The sequence below is a fragment of the Jaculus jaculus genome, chromosome 1 (assembly GCF_020740685.1).
Source record: "Jaculus jaculus isolate mJacJac1 chromosome 1, mJacJac1.mat.Y.cur, whole genome shotgun sequence".
In the NCBI taxonomy this organism is placed as follows: Eukaryota; Metazoa; Chordata; class Mammalia; order Rodentia; family Dipodidae; genus Jaculus; species Jaculus jaculus.
In genome coordinates, this window is record NC_059102.1 from 167,051,797 (window position 1) to 167,077,366 (window position 25,570).

The window sequence follows — 25,570 nt, forward strand, 5'->3', positions numbered from 1 at the left end:
CCCTTTCTCTCAGAGCCTCACCGCCTATCCCATCTCTCCCCACCCACACCCAGCCTTCCTTGTCTACCTTGTGTGCCCTGTCAGAGGACAGAGTGGGAAATACCACCTCAAGTCACTCTTAGGGGTGACCCAAGCCTCCCCCTCCAGCCCTGGAGGCTCAAGAGGCTGGTACCAACCCTCAAAGCCTCAGTTACCTGTTCAACACCAGCTGGAGACCCAGGTCCTTTCAGTGTCTAATATTCCCTAACACCCACTTGCTTTTGAGGTACTGGCTGCTCCCCCCTAGCATCAGAGGCCAGCACCACCCCTCTCAGGTTCAGCACTTTACACTCTAAAATGCCCCTTCTAGGCTGGTGAGATGGCTTAGTGGTTAAGGCGCATGCCCACGAAGCCTAAGGACCCAGGTTCAATACTCCAGGACCCACGTAAGCTGGATACGCAAGGTGGCGCATGCGTCTGGAGTTCATTTGCAGTAGCTAGAGTCCCTGCCACACCCATTCTCTCTCTCTCTAAGTCTCTAATAAATAAGTAAATAAAAATAAATCTTAAAATGTCCCTTCTGCCCAGAACTGGGGGCAGGAGGCTCGTTAGAGCCGAAGGCACCTTCAAAGTCACTGCCACCGTCTTTCAGGAGAGGAAAAAGAGCCAGAGAGGGCCAGGGAGCTCTCGGTAGCCCAGCCTCAGCGTCAGCTCCTTTGGTGCCTTGGGCCGATCCTCTGAAGTTGCCTTGTCCCATCCCTGACCTGGCTGTGGGAAATCAGGGCCCCTGTCAGTCAGGTGATGAAAAAATGCACCTGCTTGAAGACCTGGTTACCTGCTGGGAGCCAGTGCATCCTGCCCGGAGGGTCTCCTCTCTACAAGCCCTATGCCCGCCAATCCAGACTGCTAGTGCCTGTCTTAGGGGATTAACTGAGCAGTCACGGGGACCCAGCTGTACCAGCCTCGAGGGGGACGCCCTGTCCCTGCCTCCCACCTGAGGCCCAAAGCGCTTTAGCCTCCAGTCCCACCACCCAGCAAGCAAGTCCAGGATCCAGTGCCATGTACTGAGTGAATGGGAGCCGAGTCAGGCGAGAGGACGCTGTAAGGCGAAACCCACCGTGTTTCCTAGAGCAGGTCCCAAAGCACAGAGCCCTCTGGACTCAGTGTCCCCAATCCTGAGCCCCAGAGTGGATACTGTCCTCAGGAGCTGAGGAACAGCACAGCCCAGCTTCCCTCTCCCTGGCCCTGACTCATGAGCTTGCTGTGGCCCTCTGCTTGCTTCCCAGGGGTCCCTTCACCCCATCATAGCACTCCCACCCCACCAGCCATCAGATGCCCTGCCACACCTTTTCTTCCCAGGCAGCTCCAGAGAACCTGCCCCGATGCCCACCCTACCCCCATCCCAGGCTCTGAGAGACTTTTCAAGTCCAGACCTCCTGGGCTCAAGGCCCCACACCCCACCCGCTCCCCACAGACATTCTTGAGTCTCCTCTTATCTCTCTGGAGGGAACAGCAGCCTCCCTGCCAGGCAGCCGCATGGCTGAGCCATGGCGTCAGCCCCCCCATCCCCACCCCCTCACCAGGCCAGGGCAGAAGGTTTGGCTCAGGAGAGAGGAGCCTGGGCCAGCTCCGCCCCTGTGCTCAAGACCCAGGTCTGGGGGAGGAAGAATAGGGAATACCTTCAGGAATTAAAGAGATCCAGCCCATGGGTCATCCAGGTACCCAACAGGCACAGGGCACTCCTATCAGTACATGTCCCCTGGTAAGGACCAATGTCCCTCTCCCACGTCTCACAAGGTCCCCAAGAGCTGCTAACCTATGAACAGTGTCTGGGAAGAAGGAGAGGGCCTAAGACTGAGGGGAGCTAGCAATGACCCAGCTGCCTTAGGATGGGACATTGAACCTAGTCCAAGCCTGGTCTCTTAGGGCCTGGTCTGCCCAGATGTCCAACATCCTGGAGTGAGGACAGCTGCGGCTTGGGTATGTCCATGTCCAGGCTGCTGAGCAAGCAGGTAGGAAGAAAAGTTGGCATCCTCCAAGTCAGAGAGAGAAACAGAGGACGAAAAAGACCTTCCTCTGTTGCCCAGGGTATCACAAGGGAAGTAGGAACTAGACTTTCTGAACTTGAGCCTAAGTCCCCACAGTCCCAGCCCAGTGCGTCCAGAGGAAAATCAGCTCATGGAAGGTTCTTCACTACGGAGGAGCAGGATGAGCGCTTAGAGGCTGAGGAGAGGGCGGGGGCTGGGATCTTCAACACAGTAAGGAGCAACACAAAAGCCGCCCCCCCTTCCCCAGCCTGGCCCCAGATTTCCAGCAGGCTGGGAGATGTCAGCCTGCACCTCCCCTCCCCCTCCCACAGGAGTCCGCTCCTTCCTAAACCAACTTTCAGGCTGAGAGAAGCAACCCTGGAGGAGGGGCAGGGGCTGCTTAGAAAAAGCGATGAGATGGTTAGGCTAGGAACAGATCTAAAACCCACGTAGGGTGGGGTTAATTAAATATGGCGGGGTGTGGGTAAATCCCACTCCAGGAGGGTCCTTTCAGGTCAAGAGTAGGGGATAAGGTCATTCCAGGTGATGGTGGGGGGGGGGGAGGGGACAGTCGAGGCACAGCGCTCCAGGGTCAGGTGTTGTGGAGCCCTGAGAAGCCTCAAGGGGTTGATGGGATGCAGTTCACAGCACTGCCAGGCTCTCCCAGGGTGGAGGTGAGGGGTGGCAGGGATGTAGGTCTCACCTCTAGGAAAGCATGCTAGGGGGAGGGTCCAGCCTCAGATAGGGAAGGAAACAGCATTGCCCGAGGCAGGTGACAGTCTCAAAGGGTGGCTTAGCCTGGAAGGGTGTCTCCACCTCCAGAAAGCTGTAGCTCCTGGGAAGCAGGGTAGGCCCTTGGGTGCTAGCCTTAAGAAGAGATATGAGAGAGGGTCGCCCGACTAGGGAAGTGTACTGGGGATAGAGGTGTTATCATTTAGTGGGACTGCAGGACCTGGAAGGCTCGACGGAGCACCGGGGGGGCCGAGCCTGGAAGACGACACGGGCCCAAGGCAGCTGCGTGTTGGAGGCGGGCGGGGGTGGGAGCAAGTACACCGGAGGTGGGCAGACACCTTCTGGAAGACTCCCAACCCTGGAGCCAAGCATCGTGGATTGCTGTCGGCCTGGAGACCAGCCCTGACTGGAGGAGGCATTCTGGGGGTCCCCGGTATGGTAGGAACGCCACGGGAGTCGGGATCCTGGAGAGATCGGCGGGTGGATGCCAACGAAAGAGGGTAGCCGCCCCGCCAGCCCGTGCCCTCTCACCTTCGAAGAAGCGCTGCAGCGCTTCAGTCTCGTCCACCACCTCCATGTCCCGCCTGCCTCGAGCGCGTGCTCCGGCCGCAGCCCCGCTACAGCCCGGCCCGGGGGCGCGGCATCGCCCGCGCGGCCCGCGCGACAGACAGTCCCGGCTGGGCTCCGGCCGCGGTCCCGCCCGCCCGGCCCGCCGCCGCGCGCTCGCCCCCCGCAGCCTTGGCCCGGCCCCCGCCCGCCACGCGCCCCGCCCGCCCGCCCCCCCACAGCGCCCCCTGCGGGCCGGGCGCGCGCGCCGCAGGACGCCAAGTCTCCTGCAGGCGGCGGTGGGCCAGGCGGTCCTCAGTCCTCGGGTGCGGAGGGCGTCCAGCGGCTTGGTCCTGAGCTGGGTGGGCCGGAGGGGGCTGATGGAGGGGCCAAGGACTTCTCGACTTGTCCTAGGGCAGGGTAAGGTTCCGGATTCTGAATCAGAAATTTGCAGAACCAGACCTCGGAGACAGCCCCCCTCTTTTCTTACCCACCCCATCTCAGCAGCAGCGACCTGAACCCAAGGAACATTTGTCGTGTGCCCGGCCTGCACTAAAGTACTCTACAGTGTTTCCTCGGTAGTCCCCACCAAGACCTACCAAGGAGGGACTATGACTACAGACGAGGAAACCAAGCTTAATATTTTTTAATATTTATCTATTTAAGCGAAAGAATGGGCACACCAAGGCCTCCAGCCATTGCAAACAAACTCTAGATACATGTGCCACCATATACATGTGGCTTATGTGGGTTTTAGGCAATCCAACCTCGGTCCTTAGGCTTCTCAGGCAAGTGCCTTAACCACTGAGCCATCTCTCCAGCCCTCTATAGACTTACTTAATTGATGGAAATGTTCTCAGTATTGTCACTAGACATAGCATCAACTGAGTATCTGAAATGTGACTACAGATATGGAGCAATTGACTTTCCATTTGATTTGACTTTAATTAGTGTAAATTGAAATCATCACATGTGGTGATGATATTGGAAGACGCAAGTAGAAGAGTTCAAGGTCAGTAAGCTCAGAGCCAAAACGTGGCTCCTCCACAAGATGCATTCTCGCTGTCTGCTGCCCTGTCTGGTGGAGAGAGGCGTGGTGGATGAGGCTGCAGTCTCTGAATCCCACCTTCACTCTCCGAGGGTCTCTTTGCTTTGATCCTGTGCTATACAGAATCTCCCCTCACCGGTCCCTCTACAATTCTCCCAAATCACTCTTCGGAAAGCAGAAATCAGATCATGCCATGCCTTTGCTAAATCCAATACTTTCCCTTTGCACTCAAACATCCAAGCCTCTTGTCCTGGTTTTCCAGGCCTTGAATGCTCCCGCCTCTGCCTGAAACTAACCATTCTTTACTAAATCACTGCCATCAAGGCCTTCTCCCATCACCAAAACCTGCCAGGCTCACCCCTACCCCAGGGCCACAGCACATGGGTTTCCATCTGTCTTTGGTACTGGTCCTTCCCAGCTCTCTAATCTCAGTTTACACACCAGTATACTACCTAAAGCGGTTCCCACCACCTACGCCTTTCTGCCCTTCATCCAAATGAAGCTTTTTTTCTTCTTTCTTTCTTTCCTTCTTTCTTTAACTACTTTTTATTTTATTTATTTACAAGGATAAAGAGAGTGAGCAAGAGAGAATGGCTACACCAGGGCTTCTTGCCAGTGCAAACAAATTCCAGATGCATACACCACTTTTTCACTTTGTGCACCTGGCTTTACATGGGTACTGGGGAATCAAACTCAGGGCGTCTGGCTTTGCAGGCAAGAGTCTTTAACCACTGAGCAATCTCCTCAGACTGAAATGTAGCTTTTTATTTAGTTTCTGCTGTTTCCTTTCCCCTCTCCATGAAATGGAAGTCTTATGAGGGAAAGGGACTTATTTTTATTTTTATTTTTTGGTCTTTGCCACTGCTATAGCTTCAACAGTAAGAAAACATCACTTTGCACTTAGTAGGCACTCACTATGTATTGAATGGATGCATGGTGGCATCTGCAAACTTCAGAATCCTTGACCTCTGAAAACTTGGAGGCAGAAAATTATAGAAATTTAGACCCATAAAAACCCACTACAGAGTGGGTCAGTACACATATTCTGGGGACCCTTAGACACAGCAAGTCAGAGCCAGAAAGACTCACCCTACCTTACCACTGTTTGGCAAAGACAAAATTGAGGCCCAGCCCAGCATGGGAGCATACACCTGTCATCAAAGCCTCTGGGAAGCCCAGTGAGAGGATTTAAAGAGCGAGGCCAGTCTGGGCTCCACAGTGAAAACCTGTTTCGCACGCGCACACACACATCACACCCCTGAGGACCAGAAGGGGAAGAACTTGCTATCAGATCAAGATGCTAACCTACCTGGCCTAGCTAGAACTAAGGTCAGATCCAAGGCAGACTGCAGGGGACTGAGTGAATTCTTCCATCCCTTTCACACCTCCCTCCTCCTCAGTGACTATCCTGGGGGGAAGGGCAGCCAGTGCCTGAGCCCAGATGTGGTCCAGTCAGCAGGCTCGTGGTGGCCTTGGAGAGGGATTGGGGGAGGGAATGCCCAGGCCAGTGGGCATCTCACAATGAGGTTTTGTCCCTCTAGGGGCCCGCTCAGAGCTGTGGCTCTTAGGTATATAGAGTGGGATTTTGCCGAAGGCCCAGCTGTGTGCTTGGACTGCCTCTCCCCCTTCCCAGTGGGGGCCATGCTTGGGGGGAGGGGGCACACACTGAGTGGTCCATTCTTTTCCAGCCTATGCACCCAGGGGCTTGGCCCTTCTGCAGACTCCCCTAAGACAATTGTTATTCTGCCCTCTGGCTCCTCCTCCACCTCTTCAGGCCCGCCAGCGGACAAAATGGACACCCAGCCAGCTACACCATGCTGTTTTTAAAGATGATTTTGTTTTCTGAGTTTCTCTGGAACAACCAGAGAAATAGACTCCCTGCAAGACCGCCCCCACTTGCAGGTCTTCCCTCCTGTCCCACACGGTGCGGAAATGCCCACAGTCTGCCGAGCTTTGACCTTGCCAAGATCACAGGGCTGGGGAGACCCATATTTGTCCCATGCACCCACGTAAATGTTGGGTGGGCATGAGGGCTCACTTGTAATCCCAGCATTGGGGAGGGAGAGGCAGGGGGTCCCCCAGGCAAGCTGGCCAAGCTAGCCTTATCAGTGAGCTGTGGGTTCAAGGGACTCTGCCTCAGGAAATAAAGTGGAGAGTGACTGAAGAAAACACCTGACATCAACCACTGCCACCCACACAGTACAGCCATACCAGTGAGAACACACACACCCACACACGTACGCCCATATCGGTGAGAACACACCCACACACATGCATACCCAAACCTATGAGAACACCCACACACACATGCACACCCATACCATAGGGAACGCGCTCGCGCACACACACACACACACACACACACACACACACACACACACACACGGGCCCTGAAACCTCTCCTAACTCCCTTAGGTCATTGGCAAAGGAGCAGTTGTCTCGAGGGCCTCTCATGCCTGGGCTGGAGTAAAGGAGGAGGCTGAACCATATCATACTTAGGCCCCATGAGGAAGCTGGAGCCCAAAGCACAGGTAGGCATTCCCCTCAGCGGGCAGCACTGGGGCTGGCAAAGGAGCCCTAGGAAGACTTTGCATCTTTGCAGGCACAATAGGCTTTGGTCCCAAAGAACCTACTTCCCCTTTAGACTTTTTGGTTGGTGCAATGAACAGTCTCAGGCAGAGGTTCCTGTCCCCTTGCACTGCATGACCTCAGCAAGTTCCCACCCTGACTGCACCCTACCTTATGAAAACAGATCACAGGAGGCAGCAGCGTGCTTCTAGGCTCAGTTTATACACAGCCCTATACAATATACAGAAACCCTTATATACAGACATATTTATAGAATAGGCTATATTAATTTGTCTCTCCTTTTTACAGCAATATTAGTGTGGATCTTTCATACATTAAGTACAAAAAAAGTCGTAGGAGAACGGCACGTGGAGTGCACAGGGCGTGTGGGGCCGGCGGCTCACATCGATTGCATATGGAGGTCGCCCAGATCCCTGGGAGGACAGGCCAGCGCAGGGCTGGGAGAGCTTGTGCTGCGGGTCTGGAGGAGAGTGTAGGGGTGATCTGAGCCGGGCTGGGATGAGGGGGGTGGCTCAGACCCCCCAAGATGTGGCATGGGGTAGAGCAGGGAGACTTGCAGCAGGTCCACCCTTCAGGTGCCAGGCGGGGTGGGGTGGGCTGGGCCTGGTCTGTCCAGCGCTGAGTCCAAGCCTGTCCTAACCCCAAGCCTGTAACATGATATGGCTGCAACCTTGGGGGTGGTGGGATCTATCCCTGATGGCTCAGTCATGGGCATGGGGTACACACTCTAGAGACCCCCAGATCCACCCTGGCAGAGGAAGAGTTAAAAGGCCTGCTGCTGGCCGGAGTGCTTGTTCGAACTTCCTTCTGATTTAAGATTCTATCTAGTGTTTGGAATTCTAAGAGCCACTGATTTTTGTCTTGCTTCTGTGCTGGTCGGAGGCACTGCCTCGGCAGCAGGGTGGCCTGGAGTCTGGTGAGGGTGAGAATCAGAGTGAAGGGAGGCCCAGCTCCCAGGTCTCTGTCCCCATCTGTCAGGGCCAGCCCTAGCTGGGGGGGGGGGGGGGGGGGGAGAGTAAGGGCTCAGGCCCAGATACCAGTGTTCATAAGATGGGGGTTTGGGGTCAGGAGAGCCTAAGTGGCCTAAGGAGGCTCTGGGTGGGGCCAAAATGGGAGTGAATCAAGCCTCTGACAGGGAAGGAGGCAAAGGCACTCCTCAGTGACCAGCTTGTCTTGTGCCCCCACTTCCCAGGCTGTTTTCTTGATGCTGCAAGGGGCAGCAAGCAGGAAGGCAGGGAGGGTGGGCAGCCCCCGGCAGCCCCTTCCTCAGGAGTGGTGCACATTCATGCACATGCACACACACGCCTGACACCAGCATGCACAACCTCCCCAATCCCAGCTCCCACCGCCCAGCTGCTTTCCCAAACCACAAGGAACCTATGGTGGCCTCTGGTTAATCTGGGACAGCACCTGAGGTCCTGACCCTCCCCTGTGCAGTGGGCAGAGGGTCTCCTGACAGGTCCCACAATACCTCATGCTTGGCCCATTTTTCTTTGGGCAGGACATGGGTGCAGGTGGAGTCCAGACCCAGGAAACCAGGTGATGAGGAAGGAGAGTGGGCAGAGGCAAGCTTGGTTTCAGATCCTGGACCCCAGAGCTGCCCAGGCATGGCAGGGTGACATAAAGTGCTCTGGTGGGATCCTCAGGAGACAGGGGCTTTGAGTGCCTTCTTTCCTCCCAGGGCCCTGACGCTGCAGCCAGGGTGGTCACAGCAGCATCCACCACCCTTCAAGTGGCCAGGGTCCCTGGGGTAGAAGGTGAGCCAGGAAGCCAGACAGTGGCAGGTAGGCGGGGCATGCCACAGTGGCCCGAACCCATGGACAGAGAGGCCAGACAGAGGGGCACCAAGCAAAGAAGGGGTCCTGACCCCACCTTCCTCTAGGCCCCTCTGGGCCCCTTGGCTGCCTCAGGCCCCATTCATGGGGGGGGGGCGGCTACTGAACACACAATTGAGTGTGGGCGCTTGTAAGCCCAGGATGCATTCTGAGCAGAGCTGGGCAGCTTCTGTAAACATATACAGCACTGTGGGCCACCTTTATGTGGGTTACCCAGGGGTTGGGGAGGGGGCGGAGCTGGCCAGCAGGCACCAGATTGGGGAGGGCAGGGCAGTTGTCAACCTGGACCATGTGTGAAAATTTTGGGGGAGGGGACTGCTCTCTACCTCTGCCCTGAGAGGGCAGCGACAGGGAGCCAGCTTGCCCAGTGCCCATCCCAGAGCAGAGGTGCCTGACCGTGGGGAGTCAGGTTAAGGCCTGAGGATGGGTGACCCGTCCTGCAGGCCCCTCCCCACTCTAAGCCCAGCAGCCTTGGCTCTGGGGGGTCCTAGGCTGAGGTAGGGATATGGACCCCCTGCTCAGCAGCAGTGCCCCAGGCCTGAGGCCAGCTGACCCCTGAGGGCCTCTCCTCAAAGCTACCTAGTCCAGCATGGCCACAGGTACCCACAGGGTCTCCCACTCGGGCCAAGCTGGAGCTGGCAGCTGCTGCCGGGTACTAGCGTGCGGAGATGACCAGGTCATCCTGCTTGCTGGGGCTGGCCCCATGGCCTGTGGGCGTGGAAGTCCGGATTTTGTCAGTAGCCAGGCACTCCTGGCTACTGAGGCCTGTGGGTGTCAGGTCCATGAGCTCTCCTGAGGAGCTGAGCGGGAAGGAGGGAGAGAGTGAGATGCCCGAGGAGGGGTCAGCTGAGCCAGTGAAGAGCCGCGGGGGTTTGGGCACCAGGTTGGGCTCGAACTGGGCCCGGAGCAGGATCTCCTGCTGGCTGGGGGACTTGGGGCCTTCAGCATAGTCACTGGTGGGGCTCTCAGGGACCACCATGCAGTAGAGGTCCTGTAAGGAGCTGCTTTTGCTGTCCAGGTTGAAGAGACTGTCGATGAACTCCGCGAATTCCAGCACCTGAGGGCTGGGGGAGTCCCCCAGGCGTCCATTGTGCAATGCCAGCTCTCCACGAGGGGCCACCCCACCACCCTCTCCACCCGCCTCCTCCTCCTCGTTGGCCACACTTGGGGGCCGCTCAGGAGTGACGCCCCCACTGCCCAGGGCCGCCTCCAGGGGCTGGGTGTCCTGCGAGTGCTTGGATAGGCTGTCGGCAGCCAGCAGCTCCGTGCGCGAGCTCAGGGATGGGTTTTCCTCAGGGATGGCCGGGTCAATGTAGAAGAGGTGGCCTTCATCGCGCTCCAGCACCGCGTGGAGGCTGGGCGAGCCGCGGATGCTCCGGAAGCCCGAGGATCGGCGCGAGTCGAAGCTGTACAGCGACTCTGTATCCGAGAGGCTTTCCATGGTGGCCAGGGGTGCCCGCCGGGCTTGCAGCTCGGCCGCCAGCCGCTCCTGGGTAGACAGCAGGAGCAACTCCACCGGGTCCTGGCGGGCTGCCGAGGCCGCAGCCACTGGGGACAGCAGCCGCCCTTCAGAGAAGCCCTCGAGGCTCATCTCGGACTGGGACTTGCTCCTACAGAGAAAGAGCAGAACCAGCAGGGGTTGAGACTCAGAGGAGCCAGGTCACCCCCAGGTTCCTGGGCTGGAAGGAAGGGGAACAAAGGAGGAGGTGATTCAGTCCTTGTTGAGTGATTTGGGGGCAGAGAACTGATTTTTTAAAAATCAGTTCAACTGGACATGGTGGCTCACACCTTTACTCCCAGCACTTGGGAGGCAGAAGTAGGAGAATCACTGTGAGTTCGAGGCCACCCTGAGACTACATTGTGAATTCCAAGTTAGCCAGGGCTAGAGCTAGACCCTAACTTGAAAAAAAAAATCAGTTCACTATGGGGCTGGAGAGATTGTTCAGCAGTTAAAGGTGCTTGCTTGCAATCCCTGATGGCCCAAGTTCAATTCCCCAGTACTCACATAAAACCAGATGCATGAAGCAGCACATATATCTGGAGTTCATTGGCAGCAGCACTAAGACCTGCTGCACCCATTCTCTCTCTCTCTCATGAATGAATAAATGAATAAATAACTATTAAAACAATTCACAAGAGCCCAAGTGGGTGGACTGAGGTGGGGTGGCCTCGAGGGGCTAAGACCCCATTGAGAGCATGAGATTCTCAGAGGGCCTTTGGGGTCCATATGCCCATCCTTGTCATTGTACTGATGAGACACTTAGATCTTGACAGACTGGCTGTTCTGAGTTACTCATGAGGCCACAGAGAACTAGGAAAACACAAGGAAGGACAAAAGGACAGGGGAAGAGGCGGGTAGGGAGGAAGGGGCAGGAGAGACCCTGACCCCACCTCAGGACAGCACTCTTCTCCACCACTTCGATCACTTCCTTCCTTGTACTGAGGTTCTTCCCTGTCAACATGGTGCAGCGCTCTGTAGGACTGGGGCGGGTAGAGTTAGGGTGACTGGACCCCTGAAGGTGGAAAGTGCAGGAAAGTTTGCACTTGCTAGAAATCAAAGATGACCTGACATTTTGTCTCTTCCTAAGTTCCCTACAGACCTGTTTTTCAATAAACAATTAGGACCTCTGCTGGGAGGGAGGTCTTTCATAGTATTTAAATATTGCGGTCTGTCAAGCTCAACCCCCAGAACTTGATGCCAGAGCTAATCTCTTCCTGGGACAGCCTCTAGCCCTAACCACCCAGCTGTCCCTCTGGTTCACCTGAGCCAGCCTACCACTAAAGGTTATAAATACCTTTGCAAGGGGAGGGCAGACACACACACAGTCTCTCTCTAATCACTTGGGAACTTCCAGCTGTGGGTGAGTTTTTCCCTCTGCTGGGCCTAGGCCATAGCCCAGGCCCAGGCCCAGCCAGGAAGGCCCCTAGCCCTTATTCTCCGCATGGGTTCTTTATCCCTTTCTAGCTCCCCACATAGCAGGAACTCCTCAAACTTTCTTTTCTTTCCACATTTTTCCCTCCAGGCCCTCCACATGGGATCTCTAGCCACAATAAATACATTTAATAATTATCCCTGCCAGTGTTCTTTTTTATTTAAGTTTTTGACTAAAATTAGAAACAAACCTAAGGTTTGGGATACAAGACTTTCCTGGACCCTTAGCACTCTATTACATTAGGAGCTCTGATGCCCCTCACTGTGGAGGGAAGGAGAAAGGAAAGGAGGAAGGAAGAGAAGGAGGGATTGGGAATTGGGTGGAGAAGGTGGTTATAGTGGCCAGGAACAGATATTGGAACTCATCAAGTAATTCATCCACAGGATTTGCAGAATTATAGGGAGAGAAGTCCCAGGGTCCCCGAAGATCAAGGATGCAGGGCATGGGAGTCAGGGTGCCAGAAAGGCAGGGCACCCTTCCTCAGAAGAGCCACCACTCTTGAGCCTGACACTGTCCAGAGTCTGTATGTGCACGTGTCCGTGTCTTGGCAGCTGGGCCAGGTGTGCCTGTGTGCTGTGGGTCTGTTCAAGGTACAATCATGTGTCTGCATGTATGTTTGTCTGACAAGTGTGCCCTTGCAGACATGCGTCCTGCTTGCCTTGGTCTCCTGTACACATTTGTTTGTATGGAGAAATCTGTGCACATGTGACTACCACCACTGTCACGGTGGTCTGCAGCAGGCAGCTCCAGAACCAGGCCAGTGGGCAGAGGGGACCCCGCAGGCAGCAGCTGCTTCTAGAGATGAGCTTGGGAGCCAAATTCACCTTGGTCGGGCTGGTTTTCCCCTCCTGCTCACGTATGTGCATGTGTAAGCTCCAGTACAGGCATACACAGCTGCATGCTTATGTAAGTACATGGGTGTGCATCTGTTTGGGTCTAAGTGGGAATGAATAAGTTACTGCTTATGATATACAGGTTGGTCTCTGTGTGCCTCAAAGCCTCCTAGTCCACCTGGGGAACTTCTGAGACACAGCCCGCTTCAAGGATGGTAGGCTTGTAGGCTGGGAGACGGCTGGAATAGAGTGGGAGCCTGAGCAGAGGGGAAGCCTGACAACCTCAGCAGGCACGGATGCCTGAGTGTGCATCCATACAAGTGCTTATATTCTGAAACCACACTCCTGGGGTGGGGCAGGGTGGAACAAGCATGACCCACCTGACGCTGCTGTTGTGGTGGTCTGCAGCTGGCAACTCCAGGGCCACCCCAGTGGGCAGAGGGGGCCCTGTGGGCAGTGGCTGCTGCTGGAAAATGAGCTCAGGAGTCAAGTCCACCTCGGTGGGGCTCACCATGACCTTGGCAGCAGAGAGAAGGGCTGTCTTCCCCTTGTTGTAGTTCTCCAGCACCTGGGGACAGGATGAGGAGGCTGGTGGTGGCGAGGCAGCAGGCCCAGCCACGGTCCTCACAGAACAGTGACAGTGGGGACCACTTTCGTCCTCCTCAAGGGAGGCCTACAACATGCTTGTCCCTAGCCTGGATGGGTCAGACTACTCCTCTGTGGTCGGCCCCTCAGTGGCCAATGGAGACTGTCCCTGGCTTGGTCACACTTCTGGTATGGGCCAGGTGGTCTTCAGGGCCTCTCAACTCAGCCTGGCCTAGGGACCAGCATCTGAGGATCTTCTGAACTCCTCCCTACCACGAGACAATGTGGTGATATGGAAAGAACCAGGGTGTGGAGTTGAAGGACAGGGCTTTCTGTCTTCCAGGACCCTTCTGGGAACCCTGGCTGAGCTCCTAGCTTCTCCAAGCCCCAGTTGAGGGCTCTGTGCTTACCTTGTTCAGTCCCTCCATGACCACATAGGGCAGATGCTCATGGAGCATGGCTGGTGAGATGATCACCTCGTTGAAGGCTTTGTTGTCACCCCAGATGGCAAAGTATGTGGGATCCTCCTGCTCACAGCAGCTGAGAGGGGAACACAGGACAGGGAGGGGTCAGGTAGCTCTGCTCTATGTGTTTGTCTAGTGGGACCAAGGCTGGATTTGGAGGTCCTTTGTCTAGCCTGGACAGCAAGTCGGTGACTCCAGGCCTGGATCCTTGCTCCTGCTTTGCCCCTTAGCTTGCGAAAGACTTAACACTTTAGCTGTGATCCCCAAATACCCTCCTACCTACTTTGCCTGGGCCACACCTGCTCCATCTTGGACAGGGCTTACTCTAGCTCAGGCTGACCTGGAATTCATTACATAGTCTCACGGTGGCCTCAAACTCACAGTGATCCTCCTACCTCTGCCTCCCGAGTGCTGGGATTAAAGGCGTGTACCACCACGCCTGGCTTCCTCAGCTTTTTGTCAGAGGAGGCAGCCTGTCCCAAGAAGGAAGACCCAGTGTCCAAGGCTCTGAAATGTGAAACAGAAGTCTACCTGCTGACTCACTTCGCTTTTGCTCCTGCCTTGGCCCCATTCTTGCCCATAGCTGTTGGCCAGCTGACCCAGGAGACACTGAGGTGTGAGCTGGCTGGGATGTTGAGGTGATGCCTCTCAGACATCCACTCCTGACTAAACAGACTATGAGCCAGGAGAGCTATACTACGGGACAGCAGGGAAGTGCCGACACTAGGGTACCGGCTAGGACTGTCCAGTGGGGCCCTGGGGGAGGCAGAAGGGGGTAGAGTACACTGGTTGGATGGGCAAGAGCAGAGGTGTTTGGAAGGAGAGGCTCAGCTGGTCAGAAAGCACAAGAACCTCAGTTCACTTCCCAGAACCCAAGTAAAAATGCTGGGCGTGGATGGGGAGACGGCTTAGTTTGTAAGAATGCCTGTGGCACAAGCATGAGGACCAGAGTTCAATCCTTAGCACCCACATAAAAAAAACAGGCCATGGTGACCCCAGCTCTGAGGGGGTTGGAGACAGAAGGATCACTAGCGTTCCTTGGTCAACCAATCTCACTGAGAAACACAGTTCCAGGTTCAGTGAGAGACTGTCTCAGGGAAGTAAGGGGGAAGGATGACAGAGGACCTCCATCTTCCTCCAGCCTCCACACACATGCACATGCATATGCATCTGCACATACATGCACATATACACATTGCACACAAACTACAAAAAAAATGCTGGGTATGGTGGCGCATGTCTGTAATGCCAGCACTGCTGGGAAGGTAAAGACAAGAGGGTCCCTGGGGCTCACTGGTTAGCCAGTCTAGTGTAAGTGGTAAGTGCCAGGCCAACAAGAGACCCTGTCTCCAAAAAGCATTCATTTCTAAGGAGTAACGCCCAAGGTTGTCCTCTGGCCTCTGCCCAGGTGTGCATATACACAAACGTGTACACACACATACATGAATGCATATGCATACACACAAAAGAGAAGAGGTCATGGACGCTGCTCTAGACTGGCCTTTTGCTTCACTCCATGACCTGCAGCTGGGGAAATACCTCTTCCCAGCCTCTGTCCAAGGCCTAAGGAACAACTAGCAAAGCCCAGCCCACCCCTCCGCAGCCTCTGCCCCAGACCCCCCTACACCTGTAGCAGAGGCCTCCAGGACCCCAGGCAGCACCTACCAACATTGCTCTGCAGGATGGTTGTGAACCACGTGAATGATGCGGCCGGGCGGGTAGAGTGGGGTGCTGGCTGAAAGGGCGATGGTCAGATCGCTGGGGTGGGTCCAGAGCCTAGTGCTGGCCAGGGTGGTCACCTCCACCTCCTCGGGCAGCTCTGACTTGGGGATGCACTTAGTGGCCCCCACTATGATCCGCCACTGTATGGGGCCAGACAGAAGGGGACAGAGCTGAGTACACTGGCTGGATGGGCAAGACCAGAGGTGCTTAGAAGGAAGGGTTCAACAGGAGAAGGGGGAAGGGGTGGTGATGGAGGTGGGCAATGGCCAGAACATTAAAGGTCAGGGTGCACCTAAAGAGGCAGGGCTAAGGTATACAGTGGCTAGATGGACAATAAGATGCCAAGGACAGATGACATGGAATAAAACGTCAGAAGTGGTGAGGGCCTGGAAGACCAGATAAGTCCTCATCTAGTGGACAGGAGACACCTCCAGTGTGTGTGTGTGTGTGTGTGTGTGTGTGTGTGTGTGTGTTGGGGGGCTTTTTCTAGGTCACTGTGCAAGTCAGAGGCAGGACAAACCTCAGTTTGGCCCAGTTGTACCTGCTAGACCTGGTCATGTCTGGGTCAGGCCTTGGCCACTTGTGTGGATTTGATGAGTACCCTAACCAGGCCCAGGTAGTAGCAGCTTCTCCTGCCCAGAACAGGCTCCTCGAGGCAGACACAACACCACAAAGCAATGCTTCCCCACCCATTCCCTGGTACCCAGCCCAGGACCCTGCCTGCTAGGGGATCAGGGCCACCAAAGCTGAGAAGAGGCATATAGGCAGGGATGATGAATGCAGTCAAGGACTCACCTGAGAGGGGGACTAGAGGAAGGTGACCTCACAGAGACCCACTGGTCTAAGCGAGACTTGCCCTGCTGTGGCCTACCCTGGGGTGCCTGGCCATAGACCTGGCCCCACCCTGCCCACCTGGTGCTAAAAGCCTCTGTAAAGATCTTCTAGAACCTGATGACGGTTAGGATGGGCTGACCTTGTCCAGCTGACCCCAGCAGCAGATCAGGACAAACTGAGCCCAAATCCCCTATATGGAGCACTGGCAATCCTTGAGCCTGGACCACCTCATAGGCACTGAATAGGCCTTTCTTTGCATGCTCAAGGCACTGAGTCATAGGGAACACCCTTCCTCACTTTAGGCAGCTCCAGGTAGTAGAAGCAACTTTGTTTCGGATCAGACACAGTGATTGGTTATGGGAGCACAAGTCCCTCACACTGGCCTTAGTCTCCCTGAGTGACAGGATCTGAGAGCCTGAGGCTTCCATGACACATATCTTGGGCATCTTATGCTTTGTCCTAGGAAACAGTAGGGATTACAACCAGGGTCAGCCAGGGCTTCCTGATGGTCAGGCAGCTGGTGGGAGCTCACTTTGGGCTTAGTGCTTCGCTGTAAGACATCCAGGAGCTGCCGGCGGAAACCTTCCAACTGGGAGAGGCCAATCCTGGGGAAAGGAACAAGACAGCATCAGCCGGACTTGGTCTATGGCTGAGAGAGGGAAGAGAGAGGGCAGCCGTTCCCAGGAACAAGAAAAGCCCACAAGGATCACAGTGTGGAGGAGAGCAGAAGCGAGAAGAGGCCCCACAGGGGAGGCACCAGTTCTGTGTCCTTATTTTCTCACCACAGGGCCACCAAGGGGAAGGAGGGGCCACCAGGGTCTTAGAAAGCTACGTGAAAGATGTAGAGGTTGGAGGGTTGAATGATACCCCGCCGGGGGACTACAGTAGGAGGTGAGGGGCTCACCTGGGAACGAGGTCCTTGCCCAGAACCACTGCAGTCACAAATTCCTTGGAGTACTCCATGGCATCTTCACTGCAAGGGAAGCCGAGAAAGAGGCTCAGGCGGACAGAGATGGGCTTGGCAGGGGTAACCCTGCTTACTTCTGAGGTCAGCTTTTGGCCTCAAGGCCTTCCAAGGAGCTTGTGGTAGTAGGCTAGGCTCCCATTGTTGCCTTCCTTGCCCATATTTTACCCCGAGGGACATATGATCTAGTAGACATTTCACAGAGCCTTCATCCTACTGCTGTGCTCCTCATACTGGGCCACTCCCAGGCCTCCATGTGACCCAGTCCAGCCACCAGTGTCCAGCTCTCAGCTCTGTCCAGCAACAGCCCAGTCCTTGACCCTCAGAGGTCCCCACCAGTCCTCACCTCTAGGAATTTGAATGGATGTCCCCCAACAGATTCAGTTTTATTCTTGCATCTTGGCTGGAGGAGGTGTCACTGTGGGAAGATTCTAGGGTTCTGCTATAAGGTGTGTTTGGAGGCAGATCTAGAATTCTAGCCTAAGGTATGCAGGCAGAGAGCATTCACAGCTCTGCCTGGATTCCTGGAGTGTGCTTGCTTATGGTGCTGGCGGTGGTCTTTCTCTCTGCGTGGACCTGTGAAAGGGGGCCAGCTTCTTCCGCCATTATGGAACTTCCCCTGGACCCGAAAGCTTCAATAAATCCTGTTCCTCCTATAAACTGTGCCTGGTTTGGAGGTTCATCCCAGCAAATGAAGCTGACTGCTACACTGCCCAACTTGGAGGCCCAAGCTGCTTACCTCAACAGGCCTCCTGGAGGCGAGTAGGCAAAACACTTGAGGGTGGGGTACTGAGGACGCAGAAGGAAGGACAGGATAGCCGCCGTGCCTGCGCCCAGGGAGTGGCCCACCACGATCAGGCCGTAGTGCTTGGTTCCACGGCCCTGGGGACCAAGAGAAGCCTGAGAGCCCTGCCTTGACGCCTGTCCCAGTGGCCATTGGGAAGGCAAAGGTCTCTTCTCAAGAGTGCTCAGATCATGCTATTCTGCATGGATGCTGTGGTAGAGGAACAGCCAAGCTACATCCCACAGAGCAAAGGCTCAATGGGTCTGTTCTCCCAAACTCCTACGCAGCCTCAGAAGTTACTTCCTTGGAAAGCCCTCCCTGATTTTTCTAGGCATTCTATAGTTATTCAGCCTGGCCTTTATCAGTCTAGTGGTTACATCCTATCACAATCATTTGGTTACCTGTTCCCATCCCTCCACCTTCTCCTCTAGCCTGGAGTCTGTGAAGCCTGGGAATGAGCTGCCCATCCAGGGACTGGTGGTTGGGCCAGACTCAACCTGCCGCCCAGCCGAGCAGCAGCCTTAAGCGTGCTCTGGGATTGTCTCTGCGGATCGGCTTTGTGCTCCTGCCCTCTCCACCAAACTTCCTCCAACAACGGTTCTATGAGGCTGGCACAGAGCAGGTGTTTGGTAACTAGGGTGCAAATGGAGCAAGAAGGGCACTTGAGGAGCTGGTGGAAGAGAGAAGGGGTCTGAGGGGTGGAGCAGAGCGGGGAAGGCTTGGGAACAGGTGAGCTCTGGGGAGGGATGGTGCCATCATTAGCCCTCCTCCCCAAGAATGGATGCCATGGAAGACGCCTTACCAGGTCTCTCCCGAAGGCCTGAGACAGGACCATCTCCTGCTCCAGCTTTTTCTTGATGTACTCAGCTGAGAGCACCATGCCCTGGCAGGGGGGATGACAGAGCGGGGTTGGCAGGAAGCCTCAGAGGCTGGCGCAACCAGCGACACCCCCAGCTTACTGGCTGTCTTGCCCATGCTCCACTTTGGCCCTGTAACAAGCTGGCTGGCTGTGGGGGCTGGTGGACACTTCTTTGACTATACCAATTTCTTTTCTTTTTTTATTTGCGAAAGAGAGAGAGAGAGAGAGAAAGAGAAAGAGAGAAAGGGCACACCAGGGACTCCAGCCATTGCAAACTCCAGATGCATATGCTACCTTGTGCATCTGGCTTACACAGGTACTGGGAACTTGAACTTGGGTCTTTAGGCTGCACAGGCAAGCACCTTAACCCATAAATTCTCTCCAGCCCGACTATGCCAATTTCATTTCACAGTAAGAAGTGGGCAGAAACTGGGGCTGGGGAGGTAGCCAAGTCATGCTTGCCTTGCAAGCATGAGGACCTGAGTTTGACCCCCAGAACCCACATAAAAATTCTGGGGCCTGGAGGAATTGCTTAGTGGTTAAGGCATTTGCCTGAAAAGCCAAAGGACCCAGGTTCAGTGCTCCAGGACCCACATTAGCCAGATGCACAAGGGGGCACATGTGTCTGGAGTTCATTTGCAGTGGCTGGAGGCCCTGATGTACCCATTCTCTCTCTTTCTCTCCCTCTTTCTCTGTCAAATAAATAAATAAATAAATAATATTCTTTTTAATGTTGGATGTGGTGGTGCATTTGTAATTGCAGCACTTGGTAGGTGGAGACAGGAGGATCCCCAAGTGCCCACTGGCCAGCCACTCTAGACTAATCGGTAAGCTCTAGGACAGGGAGAGATTGTCCCCCCCAAAAAAACAATGGTGTTCCTGAGGATGACACCGGAGGTTGTGCTCCAGCCTCCACACTCATATATGTAACATGCATGCTTACCATCCTCCACACATGTACACACAAGCATTAAAAGGTGGGCTGGAAGCTAGGCGTGGTGGCACACGTCTTTAATCCCAGCACTTGGGAGGCAGCGGTAGGAGGATCGCTGTGAGTTCAAGGCCATCCTGAGACTATATAGTTAATTCCAGGTCAGCCTGAACCAGAGTGAGACCCTGCCTACAAAAACAAAAAACAAAACAAAACAAAAAAGTGGGCTGGAGAGATGGCTTAGCAGTCATGACACTTGCCTGCAAAGCCCAAAGGAGCTAAAGGCCTCAGGTTCAATTCCCCAAGACTCACATAAAGCCAGATGCATAAAGTGGCACATGCATCTGGAGTTCGTCTGCAGTGGATAGAGACCTTGGAGTGTCCATACTCATTCACACTCTCTGTCTCTCTCTCAAATAAATGAATAATTTTTATTTATTTATTTATTTTAGAAAAGAAACTGATATGATGTCTACCCAGCTACATCTCTAGGGATTTCTTGGGAAAGGCTGCCTCTGGGGACAGGCCCTGGGATAGGCAGGCTTTAGGGTCCCAAGTGTGAGCCACAGAGACATTCCAGATTAATGCACACCCCTCTGACTGTTCTGTGTCAGGCAGAGTGATCAGGGAGGATTCCCAGCAACAAGTGGGCGCATGCTGGCAGGGGGAACAAAGTTGAGGGGCCTTGGTGTGCATGGGGGTTGGGGGGACTGGTACCTTGTGGCCCAGCCAGGTGCCGCGGTGTCCTTCCACAGGGAGGCGCTCAGCATCGCCAGTCAGATCAGTCAGGGCATCCTTGGGGAGAAAGAGGAGGTAGGTAAGGAGCAGCTAAAGATGATGGCACCTGGGGATGTGAGGGGTCTGCAGAGCAGGAGCCATGGGCAGCATACCTTGGGGGACAGGGTTCCCCGGATACTGATCACCACCTTCTTCTTGTCATGGTCCACTGCCACATAGAAGGGGGTTTCATAGACCTGAGGGGTGACAGTTCATGAGCCTAAGTGGCTCTGGAATAAGGCCAGTGGCCATAAGGTCCCTAACACCTGCCAAGGCCAGAGCCCCCGGTGGTCACTGAGGCTTCTTCGATCCCCAGCCCTCCTGGCTCCTATTTGCCTTGGGCAGCCCTGGGGGCTGTCCCACCTGCAAACCCTCGTGGCTCCTCGCTCCTCCCTGTTGCCTCCTCGCTTCTTCTGTTTCCTTAAGGCCAGGGCCTGGAGGCACTGCTGCTGGGTAGAGCTGGTGTCCACACCCCCAGCTCAAGGTGGTACAGGCCTGGGGTACAGAAAAGGAGGGTGCCACCTCTGGCCTGACCACCGGGGAACCTTAGAAGCTACAGCTGGCTCCGCTGGCCTGGAAGGATGGCTTCAATGTCTAAGGCCCAGCTCTGCAGCCCCTAGCCCAGCCCCTCACCGCGTCATGGCAGGAGGTGTAGACGATGTCCACTGCAGTCATGTTCTCGTCCAGGAAGTGACGGCGGATGGCGATGGCGTTGCAGCCACAGCAGTTATCTTCCTCGATGGTGACCCCAGGAGCAAATCGAGGTCGCGCCGGGCACAGGCAGCACCTGCAGTGCAGTGAGAGCGCTCAGGGCTGGCAGGCAGGGGAGGTTCTCTCTTCCCATCCTCTCTGGAAGAGGCTCCTGGTAGTTTCAGCCCCATCCGACCTTCTGAATCTCCCCTGCTATGCCTCCCGTGGGCAAACCTGAGGGTCTGAGGACCTGCTCCCTGCACTCATTGCTTGATCACTTGGCAGCACCAGATTCATGAGCCCCTCCCCCCACATGGCTGGCAACACCTTCTTCCCAGGTCAGACCTTCTTCCCAGTTTGTCCTGCTGTCCAACCCGGACTTTCTTTCCCTCTAGTCCCACTTGCTACTTCGTGTGTATGTCATCAATACACTCAGGATCCCACCGGACATGCTTCAGACCTCCAGGCACATCCCCCCCACAATCCCATATTGCTTCCTTAGTGTCTGACAGCCATTGTGGTCCCCAGCCTAGGAACTTCCTGCCTGTTGCAGCCCTTCCTGCTCACTTCACACCAGTCCACTTTGTCTTCAGTTGCAGAACCAGTCCCTGCACACTGTCTACCCCACCCCCTCTCTGCATGCTGACCACTCACTTTCCTCGCCTGCCCTTGCCTCTGCACTCCCAGCTGAGCAGCACAAGTGACCCTTTGAAATAGGTCAAGTCATCACCACTCTTATTAGGATCCCTCAGGAGGCTTTCCTTGCTCAACATAAAAGTCCTTGCCCTAGCCTGGTGTGGTGGTTCAAGCCTATAATCCCAGCACTTGGGAGGTGGAGGCTGAGGTAGGAAGATCACTTTGAGTTCAAGACCATCCTGTGTGAGAGTGAGACCCTTCCTCAAACAAAACAAGACAAAACAGAGCTGGAGAAATGGTTCAATGGTTAAGGGTGCATGCCTGCAAAGCCTAATGACCTGGGTTTGATTCCCCAGTACCCACACAAGGCCAGATGCACAAAGTGGCTCACGTGCCTGGAGTTTGTACACAGCAGCTGGAGGCCCTGGTGCACCCATTCTATCTGTCTATCTCTCTTCACTTCTTTCTCTCTCTCTCTCTCTCTTTGCTTGAAAATAAATAAATAAAATGTTAAAACAAAGCAAAAGGGTGGGGAGAAGTTCATTCTAATGCTGCTTTCCAGACATGAAATGACTTGCATGTATATCCTCACAGCGACTATCATTATTACCTGCACAATATTGGGCCTATCAATACTTCATCGTGGATGATGAAGGAGGGCATAAAAAAACACATCAAAATAAAAGAGGGACTAGTTGTAAAGGAGGAGAGATTCAGTGGAAGAGGACCAGTGGAGGGGGAACAAAATAAAATAATAGGAGGGGATTATGATCAGAATACATTGTGTATATGTATGAAAACTGTCAATAAAAAGTTACAAAACAATAGAAGTCCTAGTCCTACAAAAGCTCTGTCCTTTAGGGCCCGGCTCCTCCCAGCCCCACCCCACTCAGGCCGCTGGGGTTTCAGCTTCCTGAGCCTGAACGGGTCCCTCCCTGGGTTCCGTGTGCCCCAGCCCCTAGTTCCTTCAGCCCCTGTCCAAATATGGTGCCGCTGTGAGGTCTGCACCAGTCACCTCTGACAGGGCCAACTCTGCCTTGGCCCCCATGGATCCCAGCCACCCAACTCAAGTACCTATCTGCTCTGACACAGTTCCTTGTCTGTGTACTGTCCCAGCAGCACCTACCTAGGCTGGGGTCTGCTCTGTGTTGGTCACAGTAGTAACCCCAGCACCAAGCTTTGCAAGCTCTCTAATCTCCTCAAGGGCAGCGCTGGGCAGTCAGCTGGGGGCGTGCAAGTGCTCCTCTGGCCACCAGGGGGAGCCAGCACCCAAAGGATAGGGCTTCGGGAGCTTGGAGTCCCGTGACCAGGGCTGCCAGCTGTCTTGAGCTGACATTCTAGGAGACTGAGACATTTGTCTTCTCAGAGCCAAGGACCGTTACTTCCCAAAGAGGAGAGGCCTCACTGATAAACCTCAGAGACAAGTCAAGACCTGGAAATCCCTGGGCCTGGGAGTGGGAACTGTCCCAATACCCAGGATAGACACTCCAGACTTGGGCCACTGGCCCAGAGAAGCCACCCTATGCCCCAAACCAGGCCAAGGGGTGGCAACTTGGGACTGGGGCCTGAGCTCCTGCCTTTAGGCAGCTGCTCCCTCCAGCTGAGCAGGAGGCTGTAATGAGGTGGCTCTCAGGCTGTACTTGAGTTTGAGTCCTTCCTGATAATGTCACTTCCTGATTTCGTGGCCATGGCCCATGAACTGACTGCTGCTTCCCAAGACTACTGTGAACTCAAATCCTGTGCTCTGTCTCCTCTCTCTCGTTCTGCTCTCCCGCAACAGACACCTGCAAAGTGGTGATGTCCCACCCCTCAGGGCCAACTGACTGAGTCAGGATCTCAGAGGGCAAGGGGAAGTGACAGGCAGTAGGCTGGGATGCTGAGGAGGACGCTGAGCCCTCTGGTTCCAGTCACTGGGTGGGGGGCTCACACCTTCTCCACCTTCCTCTAACCCTCATCCTCCCAGGGCTGGGGGTTCTGTGTCCCCTAGGAGGCCCACAATCCAGCTGTCCTCAGGGTACCAAAAGATCCACTGCCGGGGCCTCCCCGGTTCTGAAACCTCCGGTGAGCTGACAGCACCTGCTCCAGCTAGGGAAACTGGCCCGCCAAAGCACAGGTCTCTTCTTGAGAAGTTCTCAGTCCGGGCTGGGCACCCCAGGAACGTGGGAAGAAGGCCGGGCATGTGCAGCTGGCAGAGCTGGACAGGGCACAAGGCACACTGGCCTTCTCTGATTAGCTGCTGGGAAGTGGTGAGAACAAGGTCCCAAGAGCCACCAGCTTCCCCAGGGAAAAGGAGGCACTGAAGAGCGGGTGTGGCTGCTTGGTCCTCAGGATGGGGGTATGGGATACAGAGGTTCCAGACCATCAGGGCAGCCTTTACAGAACAGGAGTCTAGGGAACTGGCCTGCTTCTGCCCGGCATGGGCTGAGGGCGGAGCCACCACAGACAGACAAGGTCTTTCCTAAATACCTTATCTGGCCCACTTAGGAGAGCAGACCCACCTCCTCCACCCTCAGGGGCAGGATCTAGGGCCAACACCTTTCCCAGCTTCCTAGCCTTATAATGAAAGGCCTTCTCGGTGCCTTCCAAACACTTCCATGGCTTGGGCCTCCCTCCCAGGAAAGCTGTCTATTTAAGAAAGGCAGATCCCAGGAGGGATCTAAAAGAGCAAGAGAGACATGATCAGGAGGGAATGACAAAGGGCAGACAACCAGAAGGAGAGAAGGAAATCAGCAGTGTGAAGACTATACCCCATTCACAGATGCAGAAACAAAGGCTCAGACTGACTTGTCCAAGATTATAATTGACAGTCTGGATTAAAACCAAGGCTGGCATGACTCTGGGCCCAGCGGGGGTGCAGAAGAGAAGTTGCTTGGGCCCGAGGAAGATGGGGCCAGGAGGGCAGATTCAGAGGAAGCCTACGTGGATGGGGGGTGGAGTGTAACACCAGTTCATCAGCTCAGCCCCTTCCCCCATACCACTGGGAGAAGAGGCAGTGCTCGCAGGGCTGGGGACTGTGGGTACTCACGAGCAGGACCGAGCCAGCTGACAGAGGCCACAGGCGGGCTTGCGCATCAGGTACATTGGCCAGCCATAAGCGGCCAGGGCGAAGAGCATGTAGTAGCAGACCTCTTTGTAGCGTAGCATCTCATGCTGGAAGACAGGAGGCAAGGGATGGGACTGCTGCCCCTCTTGCCTGCAGTCTCTGCCCAGCAGTCCCTAGCTGGGATCCTGCTCACCCACTCCAGGGGGAAGGACTGTTGGACACAGAAGTGGAGGCCCAGGCCTTGGAGGAGGGGTGGCCCCTCCAAACTAATTTCATTTGCCTAATTATCTCCCTGCACTCAGGGCAGGCATCGCACCCTCTGGGGACCTGTCTTGTCACTACACTCTCAGAATTAATGATTTTGGGATGAAAGTCACTTGGAGTCCTGTATCGATTTTCTGACTTGTTTACCCAAGAAAGTGAGAGGTGTGAATGGTGGTAACCCCAACCTCAGCAATCAGGCCCTGTGAAGAGGACTTCTCTGCTGGGGACTTTAACCTTGAGAAGTCCTGGGCCCCCCAGCTAGGGATATCTGGCTGTGGACAGCAGGGTGAGCCAGGCTGGGCAAGGAGACAAGTCACCAGATGTTCTCTGGCCCTCAGGTTCTCTCAGGCTTGACTCATGGAGTCACAGGCTCCTGAGGCTGAGCAAGGCTGTCTCGGAGAGATTGGGATCACTCTGGAGAAAGGCGCCACTTTAAAACCTAGGAGTTTAAGGCTTTGTGACCACTGTTGATACTGGATGATATCAGTGCCACAG

The 25,570-nt window shown here is 55.1% G+C and overlaps 2 protein-coding genes across 16 annotated transcripts in view; both read right to left on the reverse strand.

The window, feature by feature from the left end:
• Positions 1-3,387, reverse strand: part of Myrf (myelin regulatory factor) — a 33,784-nt gene extending 30,397 nt beyond the window's left edge. For all 8 annotated transcript variants that reach the window (XM_045136572.1, XM_045136577.1, XM_045136565.1 and 5 more), the window contains exon 1: positions 3,270-3,387. In XM_045136572.1, coding sequence (XP_044992507.1) covers positions 3,270-3,315 — 46 coding nt within the window. In that variant the 5' untranslated portion in view covers positions 3,316-3,387. The remainder of the gene's footprint in view (positions 1-3,269) is intronic.
• Positions 3,388-7,102: 3,715 nt separating this feature from the next.
• The window catches only part of Dagla (diacylglycerol lipase alpha), a 69,741-nt gene continuing 51,273 nt past the window's right edge, over positions 7,103-25,570 (reverse strand). For all 8 annotated transcript variants that reach the window (XM_045161071.1, XM_045161048.1, XM_045161058.1 and 5 more), the window contains 12 exons: positions 24,794-24,918; positions 21,076-21,229; positions 20,556-20,639; positions 20,383-20,460; positions 18,678-18,758; positions 17,831-17,973; positions 17,032-17,100; positions 16,660-16,732; positions 15,237-15,433; positions 13,518-13,647; positions 12,903-13,090; positions 7,103-10,366 (listed from right to left, as the gene is read on the reverse strand). In XM_045161071.1, coding sequence (XP_045017006.1) covers positions 9,412-10,366; positions 12,903-13,090; positions 13,518-13,647; positions 15,237-15,433; positions 16,660-16,732; positions 17,032-17,100; positions 17,831-17,973; positions 18,678-18,758; positions 20,383-20,460; positions 20,556-20,639; positions 21,076-21,229; positions 24,794-24,918 — 2,277 coding nt within the window. In that variant the 3' untranslated portion in view covers positions 7,103-9,411. The remainder of the gene's footprint in view (positions 10,367-12,902; positions 13,091-13,517; positions 13,648-15,236; positions 15,434-16,659; positions 16,733-17,031; positions 17,101-17,830; positions 17,974-18,677; positions 18,759-20,382; positions 20,461-20,555; positions 20,640-21,075; positions 21,230-24,793; positions 24,919-25,570) is intronic.